General features: G+C 43.7%; 1 protein-coding gene across 2 annotated transcripts in view; it reads right to left on the reverse strand.

Annotated features, from left to right (window-relative positions):
• Positions 1-12667: 12667 nt before the first annotated feature.
• Positions 12668-25727, reverse strand: part of mogs (mannosyl-oligosaccharide glucosidase) — a 68746-nt gene continuing 55686 nt past the window's right edge. For both annotated transcript variants that reach the window (XM_073041989.1, XM_073041990.1), the window contains exon 5: positions 12668-15495. In XM_073041989.1, the coding sequence (XP_072898090.1) occupies positions 13752-15495 (1744 nt within the window). In that variant the 3' untranslated portion in view covers positions 12668-13751. The remainder of the gene's footprint in view (positions 15496-25727) is intronic.

Consider the following 25727-nt stretch of genomic DNA (forward strand, 5'->3'; position numbering starts at 1 on the left):
ACAGCAAAAGTTGGTCCCTAAACCAGAAAGGATCACAGGCATAACCAGACAATTATAGGACAATGAGCCATTTATCAGTAGGAAATGACTGGAATGAATTCTAATGGATAAGATTTCTGTTCACTTGGAAAGGTAGGGACGGACTTGGGAGTCAGTATGCAAATAAAAGAAAATCTGCAGATGTTGGAAATCAGAGCAACACAAAGTGCTGGAGGAACTCAGCAGGCCAGGCAGCAACTATGGAAAAAAGTTCAGATGACATCTCCGCCTGAAACGTCGACTAAATTGAAGCAAGAGGTGGAGAGGGAAGAAGTAAAGGCATCTCAGAGAGAAGCTGTTTTTTTAAACTGATCGGTGAAAAGAGGCTAGACTGCGCAGGCGTGTGAAGTAGCGCGCCAAAGGTTTAAAAGAAAGACTGCCACATACAGCGGCCATCATCGGAGTGGACTGAGGCAGAGTGGGACGGCTTTGGCTCAATCAGGCTTCGGCGAGAACAGGCAGAGGCGAGGTTTGAACGGGGCACGACTGCGCAAGCACGTGAAAGTCGGCCTCTGAGATCAGCGGGAAGAGTTTAAAAAGCGAGCAGAGGCTGAGTACGAGCTTCACTCCAGGTGAGGTAAGGCCGGGTAAGCTCCTTTAATTAATCTAATTAGCTTAGGAGTAGGTAATGGAGGAAGCAGTTAGGGCAGTTGAGTGCTCCGTTTGAAGTATGTGGGAAGTCAGGGTGAGCACAGCTGTCCCTGATGACTACACCTGCAAAAGGTGTATCCAGCTGCAGCTCCTGACAAACTGTGTTAGGGAACTGGAGCTGGATGAACTTCGGATCATTCGGGAGGCAGAGGCAGAAATAGACAGGAGTTTCAGGGAGATAGTCACCCCTAGGAGTCAGGAGACAGGTAGTTGGGTGACTGTCAGGAGAGGGAAGGGGAATAGACAGGAAGAGCAGAGCACCCCTGTGGCCATTCCCATCAACAATAAGTATACCGTTTTGGATACTGTTGATGGGGACGACCTACCAGGGACAAGTTGCAGTGGTTGCGTCTCTGGCACCGAGACTGGACCCTCAGCTCAGAAGGGAAGGAGGGAAAAGATGAGAGCAGTAGTGATAGGGGATTCGATAGTTAGGGGGACAGATAGGAGGTTCTGTGGGAGAGATTGAGAATCCCGGATGGTCTGTTGCCTCCCTGGTGCCAGGGTCCGCGATATCTTGGATCGAGTTCTCAGTATTCTCAAGAGGGAGGGTGAGCAGCCGGATGTCGTGGTCCATGTAGGGACCAATGATGTGTGCAGGATAGTTTTTTGCAGCAATACATAGAGGTACCAACTAGAGAAGGGGTAGTGTTGGGTCTCCTGTTAGGGAATGAGATAGGTCAGGTGACAGACGTATGTGTTGGGGAGCACTTCGGGTCCAGTGATCACAATACCTTTAGTTTCAATATAATTATGGAGAAAGATAGGACTGGACCCAGGGTTGAGACTTTTGATTGGAGAAAGGCTAACTTTGAGGGGATGCGAAAGGATTTAGAAGGAGTGGATTGGGACAATTTGTTTTATGGGAAGGATGTAATAGAGAAATGGAGGTCATTTAAAGGTGAAATTTTGAGGGTACAGAATCTTTATGTTCCTGTTAGGTTGAAAGGTTAAAAGTTTAAGAGAACCATGGTTTTCAAGGGATATTGGAATCTTGGTTCGGAAAAAGAGGGAAACAAGTAGGGAAGTTATGGAAACTATGATGATTAAAGAGGAGGAAGTACTGGCGCTTTTAAGGAATATAAGAGTGGATAAATCTCCGGATCCTGACAGGATATCCCTAGGACCTTGAGGGAAGTTAGTGTAGAAATAGCAGGAGCTCTGACAGAAATATTTTAAATGTTATTAGAAACGGGGATGGTGCTGGAGGATTGGTGTATTGCTCATGCGGTTCAATTATTTAAAAAGGGTTCTAAGAGTAATCCTAGCAATTATAGGCTTGTAGGTTTGACGTCAGTGGTGGGTAAATTAATGGAAAGTATTCTTAGAGATGGTATATATAATTATCTGGATAGACTGGGTCTGATTAGGAACAGTCAATATGGATTTGTGCGTGGAAGGTCATGTTTGACAAATCTTATTGAATTTTTTGAAGAGGTTACTAGGAAAGTTGATGAGGGTAAAGCAGTGGATGTTGTCTATATGGACTTCAGTTAAGCCTTTGACAAGGTTCCGCACGGAAGGTTAGTTAGGAAGGTTCAATTGTTAGGTATTAATATTGAAGTAGTAAAATGGATTCAACAGTGGCTAGATGGGAGATGCCAGGGAGTAGTGGTGGATAACTGTTTGTCAGGTTGGAGGCTGATGACTGGTGGTGTGCCTCAGGGATCTGTACTGGGTCCAATGTTGTTTGTCATATACATTAATGATCTGGATGATGGTGTGGTAAATTGGATTAGTAAATATGCAGATGATACTAAGGTAGGTGGCGTGAAATTTTGTGTTTTGGAAAGTTGAAGAAGGGCAGGATAATACAGAGTGAATGGAGTATTACTGAACAGAGACCTTGGGGTATGTTGTGGTGCTAGAAAGTTTGTGAACCCTGTAGAATTTTCTCTATTTCTGCATTAGTATGACCTGAAATGTAATCAGATCTTCACACAAGCCCTAGAACTAGATAAAGAGAACCCAATTGAATAAATAATACAAAAACATTATATTTGTTCAGTTTATTTGAGAAAAGTGATCCAATATTACATATATTTGTTGAAAAAACGTATGTGAACCTTTTCTTTCAGTAACTGGTGTGCCCCCCAATCCCCACCACCACTTGTTCAGCAATAATTTCAACCAAACGTTCCCGGTAACTGTTGATCAGTCCTGCACATCGACTTGGAGCAATTTTAGGCCATCAATTCCATCATCTAAATCATTGGTATACAGCATAAAAAGAAGTGATCCCAACACTGACCCCTGCGGAACACCACTACTCACTGGCAGCCAACCAGAAAAGGATCCTTTTACTCCCACTCACTGCCTCCTACCAATCAGCAGTGCTCTAACCATGCCAGTAACTTTCCTGTAATACCATGGACTCTCAACTTGGTAAACAACTTCACATGTGGCACCTTGTCAAAGCCTTCTGAAAGTCCAAATATACACCATCCACTGCATCCCTTTTATTTATCGACTAGTGACGAAGATTGTATACCATAGCAGACTTCAAAGCCAAATGTCGTGGTGACGACAACATCGCGGCCTCTCTCCCAAATGAGCTCAATCGCTCTTATGCTTGTTTTGACGTCACTAGCTCTGAGCCTCTGAGGAAAGCCACTACTACAGCCTGCAACCTGGTCATCTCTGAGGCTGAGGTACACAGATGTTTCTAACGAGTGGACAATCAGAAGGCTCTGGGACCAGACATCATCCCAGGGCCAGTACTCAGGATGTGCGCAGCACAACCTGTAGGTGTGTTTACAGACATCTCCCTCTTCCAGTTTAGAGTGCCCTCCTGCTTCAAATTATCCACCATTGCCCCTGTACCAAAAAAGCCCAAGGTAACATGTCTAAACGACTGACATCCTGTCACACTCACCTCAATAATAAGCAAATGCTTTGAGAGGCTGGTCAAGGACTACATCTGCAGCTTGCTACCACCCAAACTGGACCCCCTACAATTTGCCTACCGACACAACCAATTGACAGACGACACAATAGCCACAGCTCTACATGCTGTCCTTACACATCCGGAGAAGAAGGATGCTTATGTGAGAATGCTCTTCTTCTACAGTTCAGCATTCAACACCATAATTCCATCCAGGCTTGACAGGAAGCTCAGAGACCTGGGCCTTGACCCTGCCTCGTGCAGCTGGATCCTGGACTTCCTGTCAGATTGCTGGCAGGTGGTAAAAGTGGGCTCCCTCACCTCCACCCCTCTTACTCTCCACACAGGAGACCCTCAGTGCTATGTGCTGTCCCCTCCCTTACTCCCTGTATACCCGTGACTGTGTGGCCACCCACAGTTCTAATCTGCTAATTAAATTTGCTGACCACACTACATTGAACGGCCTACAGGGAAGAAGTCATCTCTCTGACACAGTGGTGTCAAGAAAACAACCTCTCCCTCAATGTTGCAAAAACAAAGGAGCTCGTTGTGGATTACAGGAGGAATGGAGATGGGCTAACTCCTATCAACATCAATGGATATGGGGTTGAGAGGGTAAACAGTTCCTTGGGATCCACATTACTGAGACTTCACACTAACCGTGTGCTGAAAAAAGCACAATGGCACCTCTTTCACCTCGGACAGTTGAGGTAGTTTGGTATGGACCCCCAAATCCTAAGAACTTTCTACAGGGGCACAATTGAGAGAATCCTGACTGGTTGTATGAGAACTGTACCTCTCTTAATCAAAGGATTCTGCAGAGAGTGGTGGTCAGCCTAGTGCATCTGTAGTTGTGAACTTCCTGTGATACAGGATATTTACAAAGACAGATATGAAAAAAGGGGCCTGAAGGATCATTGGGGACCTGAGTCACCCCAACCATAATCTATTCCAGCTGCTACCATCCAGAAAATGGTAACACAGCATAAAAGCCAGGACCAACAGGCTTTGGGACAGTTTCTTCCACCAGGCCATCAGACTGATTAACTCATGCTTAATTGAGGGTATTTCTATATTACATTGACTGTTCCATTTATTATAAATTACTGATTGCACATTTAGACAGAGACATAATTAAAGATTTTTACTCCTCGTGTATGTGAAGGATGTAAGAAATAAAGTCAATTAAATTCTATGTGTAATCTCGTCAAAAAAATTTCAACAGGTCCACCAGGCAACATCTTCCCTGAAGAAAACCATGCTGGCTTTGTCCTATGTCACCAACTACTCCATAACCTCATCCTTAACAATTGACTCCAACATCTTCCCAACCACTGATTTCCTTTCTGCTGCCTCCCTCCTTTCTTAAAGAGTGGAGTGACATTTGAAATTTTCCAGTCCTCTGGCTCCATGCAGAGTACAATGATTTTTGAACGATCATTACCAATGCCTCCACAATCTCTACTGCTACTTTTGTTTCATTTGTCCATAGAACATTGTCCCAGAAGTGTTGTAGAACATCGAGGTGGTGTTTTGCAAACTTGAGACGTGTAGCAATGTTTTTTTTGGCGAGCAGTGGACACATATCAAGTTTTAGAGATTTCTGCAGGTCTTTTGCTGTTACCCTTGGGTTCTTTTTACTTCCTTCAGCATTGCATGTTGTGCTCTTGGTGTAATTTTTACAGGATGCCCGCTCCTAGAGAGGGTAGCAACAGTACTGAGTTTCCTTCATTTGTAGACAATTTCTCTTACTGAACTCTAAGGTCTTCAGAAATGCCTTTGTAGCTGTTTTCAGCTTCATACATCTCTACAATTCTTCCGAGCTCCTCTGAAAGTTGTTTTGGTCGAGGCATGGTGCACATAAACAGATCTTTCTTGAAAAAGTTAGGCTCTGTTAGTAACCTGACTTTGTGTATCTGTTTTTATAGGGCAGGGCACATCTGCAACCTACACCTGGAATCTCATCTCACTGATTGGAACACCTGACTCCAAGTAGCTTTTATAGAAGGCATTACTCCAGAGGTTTTCATACTTTTTCCAACAAATACATGCAATTATGGATAACTTTTTCTCAATAAATAAATGAACAAGTATATTTTTGTGAGATTTAATAAACTGGGTTCTCTTTATCTAGCTTTAGGACTTGTGTGAAGATCTAATCATATTTAGGTCATATTGATGCAGAAATAGAGAAAATTCTGCAGGGTTCACAAACTTTCTTTTTTTTGTAATTTATTTTTTTATTGAAGTTCATCTTCAAACAAACATTTCCATAAGATGTATTTCAGACATTGTACATATATATCATATAATCATATATATCACAAATCTCCACAAAGTATTTATCTGAGGTATACACTCATAGAAAAGAGTGGAAAGAAAAAACAAGCAAAAGGAAAGAACTATGTACAAGTAGGGAGTGATCTTTTTTTTTACCACAGATTCATTGATTTGTGAGAATAAAATCAGGCCTATGAGGCATTATGTAGTTAAACCATTTTCCCATTATGAATCAAATTGTTCTAAATTGGATAAAATTCTCTTACATTGGTTTGGATTTAATAGCCCATTGACATTAAAAGAAATGAATTTTACCTTGTCCTTAGCCATCTGTATTTATCTGCCACTGTATCACTGAAATTAGAATAAAACTTAATCGATCTACTCCCTGAACAAATAAGAACCAAGAAATGCAAATAATAACAAAAATGGCAAAGAACGTGTGATTCCAAGACTGAGGTCTCTAGTAGATGACCCTGCGTTGAGTTAGAGGAAATGTCTAGCTGTGGGGGATAACTCCTCCTACTTGTGAGTTGAGGGTCCCCATTGCAGTATTCATAAGTCAGTGAACAAATCCATTACACAGAAAAGATTTCCGTGTACTCCTCCTATATATATCTATATATATATGCACACACACAAATATGAGAATATTCGAAGAATTTTTCAAATATGATAATCCCCACCAAAATGAGAATATATATATAGATATAGATATATATATATACACACACACATACATTATATATATATATATATATCTATATCTATATATATATTCTCATTTTGGTGGGGAAAAAGGAGTAAGTGAGCAAATAAAGAATAACAACTAAGTAATATTAAAAAATCCACATTATAATAAGTATTTCTCGAGATAGTTATATCACCGTGTACTTTTGCTTCCGTTTAGCTTCTCAACATTTTTAAAGTTAGTCAAACCTTATGGCTCTTCTGAAGGGGGTGAGGACTGTCTTTAGGAAACCCCTGGTCTCTTCCTGATATATTTCTCTCAGCCCCCTCCCATCTCCTGCCTTCTCGATTCTCGCACTATTTCCCAAGCGGAGCGGGATCATTCCTGAGTGAAGTGAAGCAGGACAATTCCTCAGTCAGGCTTTCCTTCGTTTTGGTCATGCTGACGGGCAACCCTCTGGCCTTCATGTCTGTAGTCGCCTCTTCCACTGTCTGGTACAACTGCGTCCCGTTGTCATAAAACACTCAAAGTTTAGCAGGGTACGGAGTTTGAAATTTAATCTTTTTTTGCTTTAGTACTCGCTTTACTTCAGAGTAATCTTTGCGTTTCTGCAGGATTGTGGGGGGCGGGGTAATCTTGGTCGAAATATATTAATTTATCGTCGAAAAACACTCTCTTCTTACCCCAGGCCCTTCGTATAATCTTTGCCTTGGTGTTGTACTGAAGGAATTTTATTATTATTGAGCGTGGCTTTCTATCCTGGGTAGGTTTTGGGACAAGCGCGCGGTGGGCTCTTTCGACTTACAGCTTCATAGCCGAGGCAATATCCAGCGCATCTCACAGTAACTTTCCGACAAACTCATAGACGAGCTTTCCGTCATAGACGAGCCCTCCGCTCCTTCGGGAACGTTGTAGATTCTGATATTTTTCCGCTGTGATCTTCCCTCCAGGTCAAGCAGTTTACCTTCTTGGTGATGTAATATTTTTGTCTTACTCAGTATCCATTCCACGTTTTGAACATGATCTTCCACCTTCTCAATTCGAGTCTCTGCCACCACTATTTTTTGATTGACGCTGGTGAGCTCTGACTTAATATCATGGAGCTGCTGTTTTTTAATCTTTCTGGACCATTATTTCTTTCAGGATTTCGAAGATATTCGCTGCTTCACCTGAACGAGGCCCAGCGTCCGCCTCGCTAACACGTGGTCGGGTAGGAGAGCCGCTCACTGCACTCCTCTTGGCCGCAGGCTCCGCAGTGTTGCTTTTTTTATTTCCGTTCTTTTTCCCCATTCTTGCCCCTCTTTTCAGTTCAAATAGTTTTCAAAAAATATTATATTTGATGGGATAACGGGGCTTAATACGCGTTTTCCCAGAGGAGCTAGTGACTTAAGCTGCTATTCTCGACAATGACGTCATCGGAACCCGGTTCACAAACTTTCTAGCACTACTGTAGACCCCTGAAAATAGCAATGACTGGTGAGGAAGGCATACAGCATGTTTGCCATCATCAGCCAAGACACTAAGTATAAGAGTTGGAACATCATGTTACCATTGACCAAAATGTTGGTTAGGCCTCACTTGGAGTATTCTGTACAGCATCATGTAGGAAGGATGTGATTAAGCTAGAAAGGGTGCAGGAAAGATTCACAAAGAGTTGCCTTGTTGGAGGATGTGAGTTATAATTAGGAATGGGCCTGTCTGTGAAATGGTATCATAGCGCTATATAAAATTATGAGACATAGGTGGACAGCCGGAGCCTACTTCCCAATGTAGAGATGTTTGGGTTGGGCCACCTACCAGCACCACTCCCTGGCTCCCATTACCTGCAACCCATCTGCCTTCACCACCACCTTATCTACCTGTGCTGCCATCTTCAGGATGCCTTGGACTTGTACACTGAGCTGTTGCATGCAGCCCTGCATTTCACTGTATATATCCCCGCTCTTGCTAATCCCTAGTCAGTATATCGCCTCACATTTATGTAGTTATTTAGAGATTCAGCACAGATTAAGCCCTTCGAGCCACGTTGTTCAGCAATTTCCCAATTCAATCTTAGCCGATAATTTACAAAGACCAATTAACCTAACTGCTAGGACTGTAGAAGGAAACTGGAGCACCCAGAGAAAACCCACATATTCCACAGGGAAGACATACAAACTCCTTACAAAGGATGCCAGGGTTTAACTCTGAATTGCAATAGCGTCTTGCAACCGCAGCACCCCCAAAATATCAGGATTACATTTTATCTGCTATTGCTCAGGCCATTTTACCAACAGATTAATATCCTCATGACCATCTGCAAACTAGAATTATATTCAATCCCAAAGACAGATCAGTTCCCATTGTTTATCTTCCACCTCCTGCCTGTGCAACACGAGGTTCAGCCCACATATCTCCCATTCATGTCTAGTTCCATCTGTTCTTCATCTCTTTCGTTACCTGCTTTATTTATCAGTTTCAAGCACTTGGGTATTCCCAATGTCTCTGTCTCCCAATTCCACCTCCTCACTCCCCGACTCAACTCCACCTGTCCAAAATTCTTCACTGCTCCTCAGTACACCAACTTCCTTGGGCTCCTGCCTCACCATTTCCCTTCATGCCTCTCTGCTGGCCATCTGCCCTTCCCACTCTCAGTGCAGGGTTTCAACCTGAAACACTGACAGCTCCTTTAGCCCTGCTTGATTCACCGACTTCCTGATCCAGATTCCAAATACCTGCAGTCTCGTGTGGACCCAAAAAGTTAGCTATATTCTCTCTCCACTGCCTCCGCCTGACCTGCTGAGCATTTACTGTTGATACTTTTGCACTGGTATTCTGGAAGTGTGGTGCGTGGGCTGTGCTTTTGATCACTCCATCTGCCAGCTCATCTCCAGCAGTTGTTGATCACAACTGTATTATTAAACACAGATGGGCTGGAAGGGAGTCTTATCTACTGGCTGCTGCTTTACACTTTTGAATAGCTGGTTAAGGGTACAAACAAAACTTTGGCTGTAGTCCTTCACCGTTTATAAATGTGAAAAATATCAAAGGCCATAATAGCTAAGCTCAACTTGCGTATGGCCCATATCCTGTTTGTTCATGCATCTGTCTAACACTGCTATTGCATTTGCCTCCACCGCTTTCCTGGCAGCACATTCCAGCATTCACCATTGTGTAAAAAAAGATTGCCCCATGAATAAACTTCCCTGTATCACCTCAAAGCTAAGCCTGGCATTTATTGTGTGTGGCATTTCTACCCTGGTAAAAGGATTCTACCCCATCTGTTTTCTCATAATTCTATACATTAGGTTGCTCTTCAGCCTCTGAAACTCCAGGTTTGTCCAGTTTCTTCTTACAGTTAAGGCCCTCAAATCCAGCAGATATCCTATTTTACATATTTTCTAAAGCTTTACATCCTTTTTGTAGTGGGGGAGGGGGCGATCTGAACTAGATATAATACTCTAAATGAGGCCTAACTAAAAATTTTAATCATTATTAAACTCTGTTCATTCTCTCTGAAACAACCTCACCCGTGCTTTACCCAAGTTTGACTCATAACCACCTCTGTCCTGTCTTACAAATGACCCGTCTTAACCAGCACGTATGTCAGGGCTACCCCCTGCTGGAGATTTCAGTATTTACAAAAATAAACCAGATGACAGATTTCCTTTTCAAACAAAGAATATTTTGCAATGATGCATCAATTAGCAAGGAACAATACCCAGTATGGGTCAAGCAGTAATATTTATCAACAAGTGGAATGCATAGAATTGGGCTAGATAAGGAAGAATGTTTAGATATCAGATGGAATTGGCACATCTGTTCCCATACATCACTATAAATAGGCAATATTTTTGTTTTTTTAACCAAAATTGTGAGAAGGAAAGATTTTATTGATTGTTGTGCAAGCATTATGGTTCAAGATATGTTCAGTGAATATCCACTTGTGAAGTACATTTACCTGGATTTATCTAAAGTTGTGAAAAACAGTAATTTTTCTTGGGTGAGCTGTTAATTTTGGCTTTTCCAGATCACTGATCAAAACAAATTGCAGCTTACAATGCAGGCAGATTACATATAAACAATTACACTTCAAACATCATAACCATCATTAAATGAGAGATAATTAGATTAATTTCCCTTATTCCATCCAGCCTGTTGGCCTGCACTTCCCTGAAGCAGCACTATTGGCAGGTTAGGCTGCAATTTCCTGAGAATTGTATTTACATACTGAGCACGTTGCAATGTGAAGATCTGCAAGGTCAGTATGACGCAAGTACTAACTTTACTAATTTAAACTACATTTTTTAAAGTTCAACAAATACATATAGACTGTCAAATAATTATTTATGCACAGCACAAAATGTGGATGGAAATGATTTTCTTTTCAATTACTGACCCCAATCATTCTGATGCAACTACAGGAGATAGCAAGATTTTCATGACTAAATGAAAACACTGGAATAAGATTTGAATACAGTTCTTAAGGTCCTGTTATATCTAAAAATATCTGATACACTTACAGCCTGTTTAGAAATGTAAGAAATGTAAGAATAAATATAAGAAGTCGATGTCCTGTACGGGAGTAAAGATATATTACTGAACAGCAGATGACTTTGTTCTCATATTTCCCAAGTCCTTATGACATTGACATTGGAGGTCATTCTACCGTCAAATCTATGCTGGCACTTAATACATTCATTGCTCCATATTTCTTGTGACAGTTTCTCTTACATGCTCATTAATCCCTTGGAATCTCCTAAGGCCCACTGACAGAAATATTATGTTTATGGTGACCATTCAGTGTCTAACACACCTGCGGAGGGAGAAAGCAGTAGACTGGAGAACCCATGCAGTCAGAGGGAAACAGCACTGACGTCTGGGGCTGAATGAAAGTCTCTGGAGCTGTGAGCTATGTTTTGGAACATTTGGTTTCTACAGCAGCTCCAAGCCATCCTACTGGATCACATTCAGATCCAAGAAAAAGCAATCAGAATCTTTCTTTTGGAAAAACAAAAGATTGGAAATTGCAGAGGAACAAACATTGTACCTGACTAGATACTGTATGTGTGTGTGTGTGTGTGTGTGTCTATATATATATATATATATATATATATATATATATATACATACATATACATATATACAAAGCTTAAGTATTTTAAAAAGGCTAATTGACAATAAACTGGACTGGTCAAAGAACACTGAGGCTGTCTACAGGAAGGGTCAGAGCCGTCTCTACTTCCTGAGGAAACTGAGGTCCTTTAACATCTGCTGGACGATGTTGAGGATGTTCTACGAGTCTGTGGTGGCCAGTGTTATCATGTTTGCTGTTGCGTGCTGGGGCAGCAGGCTGAGGGTAGCAGACACCAACAGAATCAACAAACTCATTCGTAAGGCCAGTGATGTTGTGGGGGTGGAACTGGACTCTCTGATGGTGGTGTCTGAAAAGAGGATGCTGTCCAAGTTGCATGCCATCTTGGACAATGACTCCCATCCACTCCATAATGTACTGGTTAGGCACAGGAGTACATTCAGCCAGAGACCCATTCCACTGAGATGTAACACTGAGTGTCATAGGAAGTCATTCCTGCCTGTGGCCATCAAACTTTACAACTCCTCCCTCGGAGTGTCAGACACCCTGAGCCAATAGGCTGGTCCTGGACTTATTTCCACTTGGCATGATTAACTTATTATTATTTAATTATTTATGGTTTTATATTGCTATATTTCTGCACTATTCTTGGTTGGCGCGGCTGTAACAAAACCCAATTTCCCTCGGGATGAATAAAGTACATCTGTCTGTCTGTCTGTAACGGAACATTGACCCTTTTCTCAAACAACTAGAAGACTGATAGGAAATGTGATGATGTAGGATCTGGAGGAATCTGTTCCATTTGAAGCCAATGATGAAACTTCCTTTCACTGCATCTTTACATCATGACTTTCCCTTGTGATAAAGTTTCTTTTCCTCAGGCCACTCTCAGTTTAGGTAACAAGTAAATAGCCAACTTGTCAGGTGAGCAAACCAGAATCAGCAAGTCTTCCCAAGAGCAGTCAAAGTAGGAAAATACAGGGGGATGTGGAAAGAATGGGATGAATGGGAATGGAATGAACGACAAAAAAACATGCATAGACCAGAATCAAATGGACAAATGTATTTTCAGATTCTGTGTTATAATCTTTATAAAATGAAACTTTGTCTGAGGTAACCATGACAATTTTAAGTTTAATGCATAATAGTTCCTATAAAGAGGTACACATCTTATATTTTTGACTGTTTGTGTTGAAGTTGCCACAAATTGATTTATTTAACATGTCAATTTATTTATTTACAAATGCCACACAAAATGAGAGAACCAGCAATGGGTCCATGAGGCACTGGAAGGAATTGAACAGCAAATTCCAAAGTCTTCCTAAAAAAGCCCAGTTACTGTGATACATATTGGTCCAGCCTTTCAGATTCTAGTACAATTAAATATAGAAAAATTGGTCTGTTAACAGTGGAAGAAATGCAGAGCCCTACTAAATCCCATGCTGAGATTGTGTAGATCAAACAGGACTCTGCATATTTTTGGTTCCTTTAGATTTGAGTACACTAACACTCAGCTGAATAGAAAAGGTGCTGTGATGTTAAATCTTATAGACGAGTATTTTGGTAGACAATTACAAATCTTCACCTTTAATTTACTTCTTAGTGAAGACTGAGAAGTGGGAGGATGAGGTTCACTGTCAATGCTGCTGGATGGAGTGGAGGATACAGGGTATGAGGAGGTGAACTGTGGGCCAACAATAGCTCACACTAAGTTTGAAGGGTCAACAGCAGACCATGTTACAGGAAGTATTTTTAAAAGTTGTGGCTGTCGTCCAGTGAAACCTGCATGGACTATAGCTGCTACCTATTTTGTTGAATGCTGATTCTCCATGGGATATTAAACATAGACAGGCGCCTTATTAATATTTCTTAAGGGAAACTAATGCTTTCGCAGCCTGAAAAAAATCCCTGAAAATGTAGCAGTCACTGCGTACAGAGTTTGGTTGATGTACTACTAAACTTGTCAGTGCCTGCTCTTATGTTAATGCCATGTAATACCTGCAGGTTGAATTTCTCTCTGATTAGGATGCTGGGGAGTTTAACCATAACTGAATCAATCATTGAAATAATGAAATATTTAATACCAAATAATCAGTCTTAAACTTTTATACAGGATGAAAGCGGTAGGAAGTTTAATATTGCTCAGCCATTATCAGAACTATAAGGGAAGACCAACCAGTAAAGGGGTGACTACCCTGCCCTTTGCCAGTACTATCATTATATTGCTCCCACAGGTAACCAGTTTGTACATACTGCTTATACAGATTCGATATGAGGTTAGTCCTCAGCTCCTGATAGAGTGTTGCTGCCATTTCCTGATATGGTCCAGTCTGAGTAGAGTAGTAATATAGTGCTCGAACTACAAGGTAGTTCAAATTAATCCAAATAGGCCCCCGCCAATAAGGTGGGTCATATTCAGTGTTCCGTTTCAAGTAGAGAGGGCTAGATTTTGAAAGTGAGCGTAGGCCATAAGGGGTCCAGAGCTTCTCTTCATCCTTTATATCCTTTAAGATGTGCTGAAGCTTTGGAGAATCAGGTTTCAAGATATGTAGCAGGAACGGGAACAGACTCACATAGCCGAACGCATTCACATACTGCAGCTTTGGCTGTTTCCGAACGGAGCGCACAAGCCTGGCTGCATGGCCAGTTTGTCGAGGCTGACCCGGGGGCACATAGATCTTCTCTCGCTCCAGAAAGATAGACTGAGAATGATTCCCATAATCACAGAATGCCTTCAGATCTTCAGACCAGTGCAGTTGTTGAAGCAAAGTGTTGTCACTCAAGGTTTCATACATGTCCTGATACTCCTGATGTGGTAAACTGAGGATTTTGGTGATATCCGTCATGACCTTTGATGCCAACGTCACCCAGCAGCGGAGGTCCACATGACGTTCATCCTCAGAAGGGTGCGATGCCCGAGGGTAATCATCAAGTCCAGAGGTCAGAGTTTTAGGATTGAGGAACAGATTGGTGTCAGTGTCACGGCCTCTCCACCGATAAGTCGATGGTAGAGGTCCAACTTGTGTTGAATTGTACCAATCATACCAAGTCTTCAAACGCGGAAACAGCTTCTTCAGGTAGGACCTGTCTTCTTCAGTCAACTTCCCGTTTAAATCTTCTATTAGCTTTTGCAAAGTCAGGAAGAGTGTAGGAGGGTTGGCATTTTCATTTCTCTGTACAATGAACTCTGCTGGCACTTTACTCCGTGCTTCATTGTCCAAGATTTGCTCTCTGGGTATCCAACCTTCTACGTTCATCATATCTAACCAATGTCCAATCACTTCCTTACTAATAGACCGGTCCCATTTACTAATCAGGAGTTGATGGAATCCTTCATCCCAAAGAAATCCTCGGGGGAAAAATGACCGGGATGGAACTGCAGTGTAGAGTGGGCCCTCCAGATAAGGCAAAGGATACTCATTGTATTTGGATTGAACATATGACTGACCATAGAAATATCCCATTCCACCAATTGTATTACTGAAAACTGCTTTAGCAAATTTAATTTGTTGCGGAGAAAAGCCTTTATTTGACAAGTGAAAAGTGCTGTCAAATTTTTCGTCAAATGATTGCTTCCACCTTTCAAGTTCATTTGAGAAAACCTCACCAGAAAATTGATTTGATCGTTGTGTAAAACTTCCTGATTCAAACAGGACTTCAACCTCAAAGGGAACTTGCACCGTCACTTGATGAACCAGGAGTTTGTTTGATGTGGTGTCCCCATCTTGTTTCGGGGGTGGTCTGTAACTGTCCACACCAATGTAGTAGCGCCTGCTTGTAGAGGCGGCACTGTAGACAAAACGGCCATTCAAGCTGCTTTTCACAATGTCTGTCACCATCTCCAGACTTGGACAAGGTGCTTGGAGATGGTTGTAACTGTTAAAGAGAAAAGAAAACCAGAGAGATATGGAGTAACAAAACAATGAGACTGCAACGTTGACCTGGGAATTAAGTTAAAGAATTCGCTGCTGATTACAGCACTACCATGAATTAATTTTAATTGCAATGATATACGTTGGCATTTTATCTACAGATACTATACATTCAGATTTTATAGTGGAGTCAATGTGTGTCCAGGTGTCTCGTTTATCTTTTATTTATTCCTTTTTTGGAACTTGGTCATTTCTGGTAGGGTCACCACTTCTTGCCCGCCCCAGAGGAAACCCATGTGGTCACAGGGAGAATGTACAAACTCTGATGCTATAATAGTGTTGTGCTAACCATATAAACTCTATTAGATCTCTTCTCAACCCCCGTCACTCCAGAGAAAATAATCAGTTTGTCCCTCAGGGTCTCTAATCCAGGCAGCATCCTAGTAAATCTCTTCTGCACCCTCTCCACAGCTTTGACATCCTTCCTATAATAATGTCAGGCCATTCAGCCCATCAAGATGCTCCACCATTACATCTCGACTGATCCTTCTCAACCCCATTCTCCTGCCTTCTCCCCATAACCTTTGATGCCCCAACTAGTCAAGAACCTTCCACTAATCAAGCAGAACAAATCAACTTCAGCTTTAAATATACTCAATGACTTGGTCTCCACAGCCATCTTATTAAGGGCCCCCAGCGCCTAGGGCATACCTTTTTTCATTATTACCATCAGGTAGGAGGTACAGAAGCCTGAAGGCACACACTCAGCGAGTCAGGAACAGCTTCTTCCCCCCTGCCATTTGATTCCTAAATGGACATTGAGCCCATGAACCCTATCTCTCTTTTTAAATATATATTATTTCTGCTTTTGCACAATTTAAAATCTATTCAATATACATATACTGCGATTTATTTATTTATTTATTTATTCATTTATTCAATATTATGTATTGCATTAAACTGCTGCTGCTATGTTAACTAATTTCACAGCACATGCTGGTGATAATAAACCTGATTCTGATTCTTATTTTGATACTTGAAGGATCAGCAGTGGAAAGGGTGTGCAGTTTCAGATTCCCGGGTGTCAACATCTATGATAATCTTTCATGATTTCAACATAAAGAAGGCATGACAGTGGCTATATTTCATTAGGAGATTGAAGAGATATGGTATGTCAACAAAGATTTCTACAGATACAACATGGAGAGCATTCTAACTGGTTGCATCACTGTCTGGTGTGGAGAGGCCACTGTACAGGATCAGAAAAAACTGCAAAGTTGCAAACTCAGGCAGCTCCATCAAGCGGAGTAGCTTCCCCAACATCTTCAAAAGGAGCTGCCTTATAAAGGCGGCATGTATCATTAAGGAACCCCATCACCCACGACATGACCTCTCCTCCTTACTACCATCAGGAAGGTGGTATAGAAGCCTGAAGTTAGGAGAATAGTTGAACACATTCAACGTGTTAGGAACAGCTTCTTCCCCTCCACCATCAGATTTCTGAATAGACAATGAACCTATGTTACACGAGTGAATCTGCAGATGCTGGAAATAAATAAAAACACAAAATGCTGGCAGAACTCAGCAGGCCAGACAGCATCTATGGGAGGAGGTAGTGACGACGTTTCGGGTCGAAATCTGATGAAGGGTTTGTGGAACAGTCCATGTTCCAAGCCTATACGGGTATCCGTCCCCCTCTTTTCCTTCGCTACATCGACGACTGCATTGGCGCTGCCTCCTGCACGCATGCTGAGCTCCTTGACTTCATTAACTTTGCCTCCAACTTTCACCCTGCCCTCAAATTTACCTGGTCCATTTCCGACACCTCCCTCCCCTTTCTTGATCTTTCTGTCTCCATCTCTGGAGACGGCTTATCTACTGATATCTACTATAAGCCTTCAGAATCTCACAGCTACCTGGACTATTCCTCTTCCCATCCTGTCTCTTGCAAAAATGCTATCCCCTTCTCACAATTCCTCCGCCTCTGCTCTCAGGATGAGGCTTTTCATTCCAGGACGAAGGAGATGTTTTCCTTTTTTAAACAAAGGGGCTTCCCTTCTTCCACCATCAACTCAGCTTTCAAACGCATCTCTCCCATTTCCAGCACATCTGCCCTCACCCCATCCGCCCACTACCCCACTTGGGATAGGGTTCCCCTTGTGCTCACCTACCACCCCACCAGCCTCTGGGTCCAACGTATAATTCTCCGTAACTTCCGCCACCTCCAACGGGATCCCACTACCAAGCACATCTTTCCCTCCCCCCCACTTTCTGCTTTCCGCAGGGATTGCTCCCTACGCGACTCCCTTGTCCATTCATTCCCCCCATCCCTTCTCACCGATCCCCCTCCTGGCACTTATCCTTGTAAGCGGAACAGGTGCTACACCTGCCCTTACAATTCCTGCCTCACCACCATTCAGGGCCCAGACAGTCCTTCCAGGTGAGGCGACACTTCACCTGTGAGTCGGCTGATGTGGTATACTGCGTCCAGTGCTCCCGGTGTGGCCTTTTATATATTGGTGAGACCTGACGCAGACTGGGAGACCGTTTCGCTGAACACCTATGCTCTGTCCACCAGAGTAAGCAGGATCTCCCAGTGGCCACACATTTTAATTCCACGTCCCATTCCCATTCTGATATGTCTATCCATGGCCTCCTCTACTGTCAAGATGAAGCCACACTCAGGTTGGAGGAACAACACTTTATATACCGGCTGGGTAGCCTCCAACCTAATGGCATGAACATTGACTTCTCTAACTTCTGTTTGTGGCCCTCCTCCCCTTCTTACCCCATCCCTGATACATTTAGTTTTTTCCCCCCCTTTTCCCCCCTCTCTTTCTGCCCATCACTCTGCCTGTTCTTCATCTCCCTCCGGTGCTTCCCTCCCCCTTTCTTTCTCCCTAGGCCTCCCGTCCCATGATCCCATCTCCAGATCTGTATCCCTTTTGCCAATCACCTTTCTGGCTCTCAGCTTCACCCCTCCGGTCTTCTCCTATCATTTCACATTTTCCCCTCCCCCTCCTACTTTCAAATCTCTTACTAACTTTCCTTTCAGTTAGTCCTGACGAAGGGTCTCGGCCCAAAACGTCGACAGTGCTTCTCCTTATAGATGCTGTCTGGCCTGCTGTGTTCCACCAGCATTTTGTGTGTGTTGCAGGAAGTATGTGTGTGAGGCTGGTGTTCTGTGCTTGTCGTCGGATGTGGGAAGTCCGGGAGACTCCCAGCCTCCTGGATGGCCACAGTTGCACCAGGTGCGTCGAGCTGCAGCTCCTTAGGGACCGCATTAGGGAACTGGTGATGCAGCTTGATGACCTTTATCTGGTCAGGGAGAGTGAGGAGGTGATAGAAAGGAGTTATAGGCAAGTAGTCACACCAATGCCTTGGGAGACAGATAAGTGGATAACAGTCAGGAGAGGGAAGGGCAAGAGTCAGATGCTAGAGAGTACCCCTGTGGCTATACCCCTTAACAATAAGTACTCCTGCTTGAGTATTGTTTGGGGGGGGGGGGGCAGAATGGCCTAGCTGGGGGAAGCAACAGTGGCCGTGCCTCTGGCACAGAGTCTGGTCCTGTGGTTCAGAAGGGTAGGGAAAGGAAGAGGATGGCAACAGTAATAGGGGACTCTATAGTTAGGGGATCAGACAGGCGATACCGTGGATGCAAGGAAGAAACACGGATGGTAGCATGCCTCCCAGGTGCCAAGTCTGGGATGTTTCTGATCGCATCCACAATATCCTGAAGCGGGAAGGAGAACAGCCAGAGGTCATGGTACATATTGGTACCAAAAACATAGGTAGGAAACGGGAATAGGTCCTGAAAGCAGACTACAGGGAGTTAGGAAGGAAGTTGTGAAGCAGGACCTCTAAGGTAGTTATCTGGGGATTACTACCTGTGCCAGTATAGGAATATAATGAGGTAGAGGATAAATGTGTGGTTGAGGATTGCAGCAGGGGGCAGGGATTCAGATTTCTGGATCCTTGGGATCTCTTTTGGGGCAGGTGTGACCTGTACAAGAAGGACGGGTTGCACTTGAATCCCAGGGGGGAACAATATCCTGGCGGGGCAATTTGCTAAGGCTATTGGGGAGAGTTTAAACTAGAATAGCTGGGTTTGTGAACTGAACTGAAGAGATGGAGGAAGAGGTGGTTGGCTCACAAATAGAGAAAGCTTGTAGACAGTGCAAGAGGGAGGATAGACAGGTGCGCTCAGACTGATGGTTTGAGGTGTGTCTATTTTAATGCAAGGAGCATTATGAACAAAGAGGACGAGCTTAGAGCATGGATCAGTACTTGGAGCCATGATGCTGTGGCCATTACAGAGACTTGGGTGGCTCAGGGGCAGGAATGGTTGCTTAGAGTGCCAGGCTTTAAATGTTTCAGAAAGGACAGAGAGGGAGGCAAAAGAGATGGGGGCGTGGCACGGTTAATCACAGATAGAGTCACAGCTGCAAAAAAGGACAAAATCAGGAAAAGGAAGGGGTCAATAACTCCACTGGGTATTTTTTTATAAACCACCCAACAGTAACAGGGACATCAAGGAGCAGATAGGGAGACAGATCCTGGAAAGGTGTAATAACAACAGGGTTGTCGTGGTGGGAGATTTTAATTTCCCAAGTATTGACTGGCATTTCCTTAGAGCAAAGGGTTAAGATGGCACGGAAATTGTTAGGTGTGTTCAGGAAGGTTTCTTGACACAATATGTAGATAAGCTTACAAAAGGAGAGACTGTACTTGATTTGGTACTGGAAAATGAACCTGGTCAAGTGTCAGATCTCCGAGTGGGAGAGCATTTTGGAGAAAGTGATCACAATTCTATCTCCTTTACCACAGCATTGGAGAAGGCTAGGAACAGACAAGTTAGGAAAGCGTTTAAGTGAAGTAAGGGGAAACATGAGGCTATCAGGCAGGAACTTGGAAGCTTAAATTGGGAACAGATGTTCTCAGGGAAATGTCCAGCAGAAATGTGGCAAATGTTCAGGGGATATTTCCTTGCTGGTAGGTTTTCTAGCATGGTTCGGGAGGGTTTAAACTAATTTGCAAGAAGGATGGGACCCGGAGCGATAGAGCAGTGAAAGAAGTGCAAGGAGTAAAGCCAAATCTAACATATAGAGAGGCTTTGAGGAAAGAGCAGCAGAATAAAGGGTATAAACGTAGTAAGGTAGAAGGGCTAAAGTGTGTGTACTTCAATGCAAGAAGCATCAGGAACAAAGTTGATGAACTGAGAGCTTGGATAAATACATGGAATTATGATGTAGTAGCCATTACGGAGACTTGGCTGGCACCAGGGCAGGAATGGATTCTCAATATTCCTGGATTTCAGTGCTTTAAAAGGGATAGAGAGGGGAGAAAAAGGGGATGAGGGGTGGCATTACTGGTCAGGGATACTACTACAGCTGCAGAAAGGGCGGGTAATGTAGCAGGATCCTCTTTTGAGTCAGTATGGGTGGAAGTCAGGAACAGGAAGGGAGCAGTTACTCTACTGGGGGTATTTTATAGGCCCCCTGATAGCAGCAGAGATACTGAGGAGCAGATTGGGAGGCAGATTTTGGAAAGGTGCAAAAATAACCTTTTGAGAGGCGGGACTGCGCAGGTGCGTGAAGGAGGCCTGGGAAGGAGGGAAGATATAAAAAGGAGAGAAGGAGTGAGGTAGTTCTCTTTTGGAAGAGGACAGCGAGGCTTTGACAAGAAGTGCGGCGGCGGCCATTGTCAAATTGCTTCTCAGATCGGAGTTCAGAGAGGCGGGACTGCGCAGGCGCGTGAAGGAGGCCTGGGAAGGAGGGAAGATATAAAAAGGAGAGAAGGAGTGAGGTAGTTCTCTTTTGGAAGAGGACAGCGAAGCTTTGAGAAGAAGTGCAGCGGCGGCCATTTTCAAATTGCTTCTCAGATCGGAGTTCTGAGAGGCGGGACTGCGCAGGCGCGTGAAGGAGGCTTGGGAAGGAGGGAAGATATAAAAAGAACGCAGCCTTAAGCAGCGGGCAGCTTTGTTTGCGGGCAGCGGAGTGAGCCGGGAGCAGAGTGTAGGGCTTGGGCTCAGAGGGCTTAGGCGGAAGAGGGCACAGTAGGCTTATCTTTTAGTTCTTGTTATTTTCAGTTATTCGGGAAGTATGAGTGTGAGGGCAGCTTGTTGTTCTCAGTGTCGGATGTGGGAGATCCTGGAGTCTCCGAGCCTCCCAGACGTCCACATCTGCGCCAGGTGCGCCGAACTGCAGCTCCTGAGGGACCGAGTTAGGGAACTGGAGCTGCAGCTCGATGACCTTCGCCTGGTCAGGATAGAGAGGAGTTACAGGCAGGTGGTCACTCCGGGGCCACGGAAGGCAGATAGGTGAGTCACGGTCAGGAAGGGGAAGGGGCAGGTACTAGAGAGTACCCCAGTGGCTGTACCCCTTGACAATAAGTACTCATGTTTGAGTACTGTTGGGGGGGACAGCCTACATGGAGGAAGTGACAGCGGCCGGGCCTCCGGCACAGAGGACGGCCCTGTAGCTCAGAAGGGTAGGGATAGAAGAAAGAGGACCATAGTAATAGGGGACTCGATAGTCAGGGGTTCTGTGGAGGTGATCGGGAGTCCCGGATGGTAGTTTGCCTCCCTGGTGCCAGGGTCCGGGACGTTTCTGATCGTGTCCAAGATATCCTGAAGTGGGAGGGTGAGGAGCCAGAGGTCGTGGTACATGTAGGTACCAATGACATAGGTAGGAAAGGGGAAGAGGTCCTGAAATGAGAGTATAGGGAGTTAGGAAGGCAGTTAAGAAGAAGGACCGCAAAGGTAGTAATCTCGGGATTACTGCCTGTGCCATGCGACAGTGAGAGTAGGAATGGAATTAGGTGGAAGATGAATGCGTGGTTGAGGGATTGGAGCAGGGGACAGGGATTCAAGTTTCTGGATCATTGGGACCTCTTCTGGGGCAGGCGTGACCTATTCAAGAAGGACGGGTTACACTTGAATCCTGGGGGGACCAATATCCTAGCGGGGAGGTTTGCTAGGGCTACAGGGCAGACTTTAAACTAGTAAGATGGGGGGGGCGGAAATCAATTTGAGGAAACTATGGGAGAGGAGGTTAGTTCACCAGTAGAGCAAGTAAGTAGACAGTGTGTGAGGGAGGAAAGGCAGGTGATGGAGAAGGGATGTGCTCAGCCCGAAGTTGTAGGGGAGAAGAAAGAAAAGGATAATAAATTTGAATGCATTGCTAGGGATGAAAAGAGAGGAGGAGGTGGAGAGTATCTTAAATGTATCTATTTTAATGCTAGGAGCATTGTAAGAAAGGTGGATGAGGGTGAAATTATGAGGGTACAGAATCTTTATGTTCCTGTTCGGTTGAAAGGAAATGTTAAAGGTTTGAAAGCGCCATGGTTTTCAAGGGATATTAGAAACTTGGTTCGAAAAAAGAGGCATGTCTACAATAGATATAGGCAGCATGGAGTAAAGCAATTGCTCGAGGAATATAAAGAATGTAAAAGGAAACTTAAGAAAGAGATTAGAAAAGCTAAAAGAAGTTACGAGTTTGGTTTGGCAAATAAGGTGGAAGTAAATCCGAAAGGCTTCTACAGTTATATTAAAAGCAAGAGGATAGTGAGGGATAAAATTGGTCCCTTAGAGAATCAGGGTGGTCAGCTATGTGTGGAGCCGAGGGAGATGGGAGAGATTTTGAACGATTTCTTCTCTTCGGTATTCACTAAGGAGAAGGATATTGAACGGTGTAAGGTGTGGGAAACAAGTAAGGAAGTTATGGAACCTATGACAATTAAAGAGGTGGAAGTACTGGCGCTTTTAAGAAATTTAAAAGTGGATAAATCTCCGGGTCCTGACCGGATATTCCCCAGGACCTTGAGGGAAGTTTGTGTAGAGATAGCAGGAGCTCTGACGGAGATCTTTCAGATGTCATTAGAAACGGGGATTGTGCCGGAGGATTGGCGTATTGCTCATGTGGTTCCATTGTTTAAAAAGGGTTCTAGAAGTAAGCCTGGCAATTATAGACCTGTCAGTTTGACATCAGTGGTGGGTAAATTAATGGAAAGTATTCTTAGAGATAGTATTTATAATTATCTGGATAGACAGGATCTGATTAGGAGTAGCCAGCATGGATTTGTGCGTGGAAGGTCATGTTTGACAAACCGTATTGAATTTTTTGAAGTAGTTACGAGGAATGTTGACGAGGGTAAGGCAGTGGATGTAGTCTATATGGACTTCAGCAAGGCCTTTGACAAAGTTCCACATGGAAGGTTAGTTAAGAAGGTTCAGTCGTTAGGTATTAATGCTGGAGTAATAAAATGGATTCAACAGTGGCTAGATGGGAGATGCCAGAGAGTAGTGGTGGATAATTGTTTATCGGGATGGAGGCCAGTGACTAGCGGGGTGCCTCAGGGATCTGTTTTGGGCCCAATGTTGTTTGTAATATACATAAATGATCTGGATGATGGGGTGGTAAATTGGATTAGTAAGTATGCTGATGATACTAAGGTAGGAGGTGTTGTGGATAATGAGGTGGGTTTTCAAAGCTTGCAGGGAGATTTATGCCGGTTAGAAGAATGGGCTGAACGTTGGCAGATGGAGTTTAATGCTGAGAAGTGTGAGGTTCTACATTTTGGCAGGAATAATCCAAATAGAACATACAGGGTAAATGGTAGGGCATTGAGGAATGCAGTGGAACAGAGAGATCTAGGAATAACAGTGCATAGTTCCCTGAAGGTGGAGTCTCATGTAGATAGGGTGGTGAAGAAGGCTTTTGGAACGCTGGCCTTTATAAATCAGAGCATTGAGTACAGAAGTTGGGATGTAATGTTAAAATTGTACAAGGCATTGGTAAGGCCAAATTTGGAATATTGTGTACAGTTCTGGTCACCGAATTATAGGAAAGATATCAATAAATTAGAGAGAGTGCAGAGACGATTTACTAGGATGTTACCTGGGTTTCAGCACTTAAGTTACAGAGAAAGGTTGAACAAGTTAGGTCTCTGTTCATTGGAGCGTAGAAGGTTGAGGGGGGATTTGATCGAGGTATTTAAAATGTTGAGAGGGATAGATAGAGTTGACGTGAATAGGCTGTTTCCATTGAGAGTAGGGGAGATTCAAACGAGAGGACATGATTTGAGAGTTAGGGGGCAAAAGTTTAAGGGAAACACGAGGGGGTATTTCTTTACTCAGAGAGTGATAGCTGTGTGGAATGAGCTTCCTGTAGAAGTAGTAGAGGCCAGTTCAGTTGTGTCATTTAAGGTAAAATTGGATAGGTATATGGACAGGAAAGGAGTGGAGGGTTATGGGCTGAGTGCGGGTAGGTGGGACTAGGTGAGATTAAGAGTTCGGCACGGACTAGGAGGGCCGGAATGGCCTGTTTCCGTGCTGTGATTGTTATATGGTTATATGGTTATGGTTATAACAGGGTTGTTATCATGGGTGACTTTAACTTCCCTAATATTGATTGGCACTTGATTAGTTCCAAGGGTTTAGATGGGGCAGAGTTTGTTAAGTGTGTCCAGGATGGATTCCTGTCACAGTATGTTGACAGACCGACTAGGGGGAATGCCATACTAGATCTAGTATTAGGTAACGAACTGGGTCAGGTCACAGATCTGTCAGTGGGTGAGCATCTGGGGAACAGTGATCACCGTTCCCTGACCTTTAGCATTATCATGGAAAAGGATAGAATCAGAGAGGATAGGAAAATTTTTAATTGGGGAAGGGCAAATTATGAGGCTATTAAGGCTAGAACTTGCGGGTGTGAATTGGGATGATGTTTTTGCAGGGAAATGTACTATGGACATGTGGTCGATATTTAAGGATCTCTTGCAGGATGTTACGGATAAATTTGTCCCGGTGAGGAAGATAAAGAATGGTAGGGTGAAGGAACCATGGGTGACAAGTGAAGTGGAAAATCTAGTCAGGTGGAAGAAGGCAGCATACATGAGGTTTAGGAAGCAAGGATCAGATGGGTCTATTGAGGAATATAGGGTAGCAAGAAAGGAGCTTAAGAAGGGGCTGAGAAGAGCAAGAAGGGGGCATGAGAAGGCCTAGGCGAGTAGGGTAAAGGAAAACCCCAAGGCATTCTTCAGTTATGTGAAGAACAAAAGGATCACAGGAGTGAAGGTAGGACCGATTAGAGATAAAAGTGGGAAGATGTGCCTGGAGGTTGTGGAAGTGAGCGAGGTCCTCAATGAATACTTCTCTTCGGTATTCACCACTGAGAGGGAACTTGATGACGGTGAGGACAATATGAGTGAGGTTGATGTTCTAGAGCACGTTGATAT

The sequence above is a fragment of the Hemitrygon akajei genome, chromosome 4 (assembly GCF_048418815.1).
Source record: "Hemitrygon akajei chromosome 4, sHemAka1.3, whole genome shotgun sequence".
NCBI classification, from domain to species: Eukaryota; Metazoa; Chordata; class Chondrichthyes; order Myliobatiformes; family Dasyatidae; genus Hemitrygon; species Hemitrygon akajei.